General features: G+C 34.8%; 1 protein-coding gene across 1 annotated transcript; it reads right to left on the bottom strand.

The window, feature by feature from the left end:
- Positions 3111 to 6238, bottom strand: LOC107606318. The gene is made up of 7 exons (XM_016308363.2): positions 5970 to 6238; positions 5775 to 5874; positions 5573 to 5693; positions 5053 to 5174; positions 4800 to 4921; positions 3639 to 3798; positions 3111 to 3552 (listed from the first exon to the last, which is right to left on the bottom strand). Exons 1-7 carry the CDS (start codon positions 6106 to 6108, stop codon positions 3441 to 3443), a joined length of 876 nt encoding a protein of 291 aa, XP_016163849.1. The 5' UTR covers positions 6109 to 6238; the 3' UTR covers positions 3111 to 3440.

Genomic DNA, 6453 nt, shown 5'->3' on the forward strand with positions numbered 1-6453 from the left:
GAAAAGATAATATAAATAAAATTTCTGTTATGTATTTATGTAATATACAGTATAACATTTTATGCTTAGCCCACTTACAAAAAAAATCCACTTTTCATTTGTCAAAATCAAATGGTGGTTTATATTTTCTGAAACATTAATATTCCAATTGTTTTAAAAGTTGATTAGATACACTAAAAATTCTTCCTATATTTTATAGAAATTTCCAAAAAGAATGCAGTAGCAGCTTGCCAACTTGCTATCAGCGTAAGGTTCCATATATCATGCTGTTTCTTTTTTTTTTTTCACAATAACTATTTATTTGAGATATTTTTTTCTTTTTTGTCTTTAATCTTTGAAAGAAAAAGAAAACTTATTATTTATCTAATTTAGAAAAATAAATTTAAGGAGCACACCTACTAATATCAATGTTCCAATATGTCCAATTCCAAACATTAAAATCTTGTCAGACTTTTTATAGAACTCGTGAATTGAATTGGAAACTCATAATCACTTCAAAAATACTATAATGGTTTTTATCTCAACTACTGCATTCAAAAGAACTATTTTTTATCTCGGCTTATGCATGCAGTAATTTATTGGCCAGCGACAATCTCTTAAATGAAGTTCAGATCTGCGACGAATTAGTCCTTAACTTGTTGGATTAAAAGATATGGAGGATAAAAAAAACTATATTATATTTACATCTATCTATTATTATTTAACCAATAATATTGCATGTTGTTGGTTTTATATATAAGTTCATCTCGAAACTGTAAAATCTGAGTCAGTGCTGATTATATTAGAGATTGACAATTGACCCTGTAACCCTAAGTATAGTTTAGTAATCGCATTCATTCATTGTTGCATATGCGTAACTCCAAAGCCAATTATTACCTTTGCTTCCCAACCCACTTGGTGGTCCACTTCTCACTTGGATATTTACCTTTTTAATTCATTTATCGTCTCCTCCTCGAGTACTTTCTTTGTTGCTAAATTGAATTGATCATTATATAGTGTATATATTATTTAAAGAGCATGATGACAAGTATTTTGTTACTATTTTGTATAGATAGAGTGAGGGATATCCAAACTCTACTCTTTTATTTTAGACTGCCGACACTTGGATTTACATTATTTCAAATTTTAAGTGGGGTCCTTTTTTTCTTTTTGTACAAAATGGCGTGCATACTTTTTACTATGACCAACTATACCAACCCCCACAATAAACATATGTGTGTGCTCTTGGTTTAGTTACATATATACTGTGCTTCAGTAGTTTAGTTTACATCAAAGTCGGTGCATATAGGTTGGAAGCTTGGTTCAAGTAGAGCATATTATAAGTCTCCTAAATAATCACATCTGGGTTCAAATTCTATTAGTGAAAAAAAAAAAAAAACCATTAGTGTGTGTGAGTGTATTGTGTGGATATGTTGTGTTGTAATGACCAAAAAAAAAAAAAAAATCGGTGTATATATCAAAATCAGTTGTTGATAGTTAATTTTTTGTGTGTGCATATCATCTTGTACTACATTACACATAATTTCTTTTTTTATTTTTTGGTTATGCATGTATCTCCTAATCCGATAAATCAATTGCTAACTATGCATAAGATGAGAACCTCGAACACTTCTTTAAATGGACGAATGAGTTGATATCAACAAATTGAGTACAGCTACGTATATAGTATTATACTGTGCGCCTGATTTGCACATGACGAACATATACCTAATTAATTTTAATTAAAAGTTAGAAATAAAATTATTTATATTTTAAAATTAATTTTAACAAAATAAATAGTATACCGATAACGCTGACTAAATCCTTTTACAATATATAATTATGAAAACGGCAGAAAAAAACTGTGTTGTACTTTCTTTCTTTTACTTAATTTTGGATAGGGTAGGGTGCAATGAAGTCTGCCAATTTTTTTTTTGGGTCAGGAAGTCTGCCAATTTAAACACATCTATAAACCAATTTTGTGAAACGTGATAATTTTTTGTAAATGCAGGGAGTATAAATTTATCGTTGCAAAAATTGGCATGTTTAAGAGCCTGAAAATTTTGGAAATAAGATTTCAGGGATGCAGTAAAGATTCAACAAAAAACTTTTATGTCGTGACAAATTGGCAAACTTCCATTTTTATTGTTTATCCAAGGAGTCATCTTTTACTTCTAATTTGCTGATATCAGTCACTCTTGTAATCAGAAGCAACCTTTTCTTTGGAGACTTCAAAATAGAGACAGTATATTTTGAAAAAATTGATCTCCTTGGCAAGATGGAGAAGGAAAGAGACCCCAAGGGTGTATTTGCGAATTGTGAGGAAAAGGAAAGCAAATGTTATGGAAGGGAAAGAAAGAAAATAGAAGAGAGTATTTAAGATTTTTAAATTTTTTCTTATCCATGAGTTCAAAATAGATAAAGAGGAGGAATTTTGAAAGCTGATATTCTCAAACTTGTGAACCCACCTAAAGAAACCAAAGATCACCGAATGTAATACAAATAAATTATTGTGTATAATGTATATGCTGGTACAGCCACATGATTGTGAATAATATTAGGAGCCATCAAATAAGAACACACAAAAGGCTATTCAAAAGGACAAAGCAACGGCATGTGAAGCACGCATATCTTTCCAAAGCACCTCAAGTTCCTACACGTGCTACAACCTTTGTTAGTGTTAAGCCTTTGATGCCACCCTCTTGGATTTATCGATCATCAAATGGTCACAAGAAAACATACAAGATCACAGGCTTATGTCAATCACAACGCATCAGAAACATTTACAGCCATCTTTCCTAATGAATTGTACCCAAATACGCATTAAATATACTCTAAGAACATACAAGTAAATAATCTTCGTTCTTCTCCCTATGTTAGTTACTCTCTCACTTCCAACAAGAAAACGAATGAGTAAAAATAAGACCAATAATAATAAGGAGTAATTGTCTTTTTCGATCCCTAACCATTTGTTCCAAAGACAAAGCACCTCTCCACAATTCGAAAATCCCTAACCGGTCCCGAATCATCCAAGTAATTGGTCTACGCACCCGTTATTGGATTAAGCGGTCCCTAACATGTCTGCAGGTCACCATTCACACGGCCACTTAGACTAATTACTTCGGGATAATGGTTAAGGATTGGAAAAGACATTTACTCTAATAATAAGACTAGAATACAAAGTCTCCAATGCCTCACAATCAACTGTTCCAAGACTGACAAGGGCAATGATCTCAACGACAAAGAGAAAAACAATGCGTGTCAGACACACACTTGTTTGTCACCTAAGGACCTCTATCATGTCGTAGAATGCACGAGCTCTCCCATCCATCATCCATATGGCCGACAATTAATGCAGGTAAGTGTCAACTATGATTCCTTTACAATAGAAAACAAAGGAATTTGACACTACTAGACAGTTAAAATTGTTAGTTTTTCAAAGTTATGGAAGAGAGTTTCATCTAGTTTGTTTTGACTTGCTCAGTGTGCTGCAAAGTCTCAGCCATATATAGCTCAGTTGAAAAATCATCATTCACTCCTCCTCTTTGATGTCGATCTTTAAGATCAACTAACCTGTCATCAAGCCAACAGATTATTATAGAACAAGAGTTTTTCTCTATGCGAAATCAGAAGAGTTACAAGGCATTTTGATCAAAAACCTTTGAAACTTAGATTCCCTGTAGATGAGCATTATGCTGAGCACAATTGGGATCAACGACAAGCATAAGTGTTCCAAAGAATGCCCGCTGATAATGTAGTTATTTGCATGGTAAAGTTTCTTGTCAGTAGCGCCTTCAAATTTGGCTAGCAGATAAATACCTGTGCCAAAACATTTCAAGCTTCAAAGCTTACCACAAAAATGAATGGTATGTATGGGTATTAGTAATAGCCTATTACTCAAGGTCATGACCAAGATTTAAGTTCCTGAACTTGTATGTTAACAGCTGTCTTGTTTTCCTTAAAATTTACATCATTCATGGACAGTGCAACAGAAAGGAACATATCGCTTATAGGGGGCAGCAGGTCACAACACAACTGAAGAATGTTTCATGGGACAAATAAGGGGAAAAGAAAGTATAATACAAAATGCAACAAGGAGTTAAAAAAACAATCAAGCTAGCTCTCATTCAGACATTAAGACACAAGTATGCCCTCAAAATCAGAGAAAAAAAATATATATAGAGTGATCCATCCTGAGGGCTAGTATAAACTCAAAACACAGAAACTTGTCCTAAAAGCTACAGAACCAGGCATAGTGGTAGTATAGCTAAGGCAAACCCTGAAACCAAACTCATTTTAGGGGACTATAGTCTTACACGCACTAGAATTCATCACAACTATGATAACCCCAATATTATTGACTTCCTCTTGATTAGTGCATCTTTGATAAGAGTTATATTTTTCTTTTCATAATCAAACAGAATATCTTAATACTTGACCCTTTATCTTATCCCTATCCCTATCAAACTGGCTACATCATTACATGAAATCCACCCTGTTGTAAGAAAATACCACTAGTTTCCATTCAAATGAAGAAGTCCTTAAGCGTCCACTATATAGGGCATTAGCAGTGTGACCAACAAGTGGAGTGACATCTTCCTTTCCCATATATACAATTATACAGTTTATGTAAGGTACCCACCAAAGTTCATTTGGTAGAAAATATAAAGCTGTGAATGGCATAAGAGTTTACTTCTTTTCTTAGAGTTTCCTATTCCTGTTCCTACTGCTATTTCATCAAGGCAATGATGGCAGTCGACAGAGCAAACACTAAATAAAGCAAATTAAAACCAAAGCATTACAAACGTCTATGAGATTACCTGTAGCCAGAAACCAATATCTTGAGTGAGTGTACTTGGAGCTATACATAAATGCTATTACTGGAATAGCTAGAGGAAGAGTCAACTGGAATATCATGCAGAACCGAATGTCATTATAATTTCTGCAACCAACTAGAAGACAGAATTCAGACGAAAACTGGGATACTCATACTGTTTCAGCACCTTGACTTGAAGAATGAATTCAAAGACAGAAACAGCAATTTTAAAGTATGTAAGGAAAAGAAGAACTAACCGTTCATAAACTACACAAAGAACGGCAGCAAAAATGAGTGCAAACAGGCAGAACAACCCGATCCTCTGGCCGAATCTCTCAACAACCAATGCAGAAAAAAGCGAAGAAAATGCCACCATCATCTGGCATTGACAAAACCAGTGAACGTTTGAGTGAAAAGAGATGCAAGAATAGCAGTTCCCAGACATTATTGCAACTTTGTAAAGGAAAAAAAATGCATTTAGACAGAGTTACTGGAAAACTAGTACAAGAACAAGTATGAAATTTGTTAATTTCCATAGCTAAATTACGAGTATTCCATTCGGTGAGTGGCATATGGAACTGAAAATTCGTTACACCATCAAAAGTATCTACTGTTAATGTGTTAGTTTAATCAGAAAGCCTCTCATCAAAACGAATCCATCATGCAGTTGGAAAATGTCTTCTATTTACTACTTAAACTCAAACACCACAGAGTATAAAAAAAAAAAGGGATAAGAATCAGAGAATAAACGTCGAACACTTGGTCTGCAATACCAACCGGTAAAGTGTCCCACAACACACGGTGGTTGTCAGGCTTCAAATGGTAATAAGCAGAACCAAAAGCCACGCCTACCATTCCAGCATAGAATACTACCCAAGCATAGACTTCTCCTTGAGAACTGAAAAAAAAGGACTGCTATCATCTGAAGACAGCGATCGTAGCAATTTTAGTTAAAATGGCGAGAAGAATAGTGGAAAACCTTATGTAGAAGACAGCTCCATCGAGGGCTAGAACAAAGCCCAGAACACCCACAACTAAGAAAGGGAAATTTGTGATGACATTGATGGTGTTGGGAACTCCTGCAAAAGAGCGAGAAGCTGAAACGATGAGAAGAAGGAAAACAAAAACAAGAGAAGTGATTAATATGGTTGAAGATTGAAGCGAGCGTGGTTACCGAGAAGATTGCGCATGTCAACGAAATGGTGGTGGTTGTGGGAGCGAGGGATAGTGGGAGTGAAGAAAAGGATGAAAAGAGAGAAGAGAAATGCAGGTAGCCATATACGACTTGCGTTGAATCTTGGTACCCAACCCATCGGTGAAAATGAAATTTGGTGTGAGGTTTTGGGTTTTGGGGTTTGATTTGACTATGGGGGTTCCTTCGAATGAGAGGAAAAGGAAAAGAAAGAAAAATAGTTAGGTCAGGTGGTGGTTCGAATGTTGGAATGAGAAGGACCCCAGGGTCCAAAGGTGGACCAAAGACCCCACGTGGGACCCCTTTTAACGTTATGTAGTAAGGCAACGGTGCCTAGTGCCTACTGCATGCTCATTTTCAGTTTCATTCATCATCCTTCCTATGCATAACAACAATATTAAATAATTAATTATGACCTGAATTTTGGATTTTCATGAATTTTTTTACCCATTTACTAGTTGTCATA

This window comes from Arachis ipaensis, chromosome B07 (genome assembly GCF_000816755.2).
Source record: "Arachis ipaensis cultivar K30076 chromosome B07, Araip1.1, whole genome shotgun sequence".
Classification (NCBI taxonomy): Eukaryota; Viridiplantae; Streptophyta; class Magnoliopsida; order Fabales; family Fabaceae; genus Arachis; species Arachis ipaensis.

Bases quoted from the DNA above. Each gene is read 5' to 3' on its own strand.
- LOC107606318 (XM_016308363.2), bottom strand. From the start codon at position 6,108: ATGGGTTGGGTACCAAGATTCAACGCAAGTCGTATATGGCTACCTGCA. The intron at 5,175-5,572 runs GTTGGTATTGCA...TGTCAATGCCAG, and splicing joins TGTTGTGGGACACTTTACCG to ATGATGGTGGCATTTTCTTC. The intron at 3,553-3,638 runs GTTTTTGATCAA...GCTTGATGACAG, and splicing joins AGGGAATCTAAGTTTCAAAG to GTTAGTTGATCTTAAAGATC.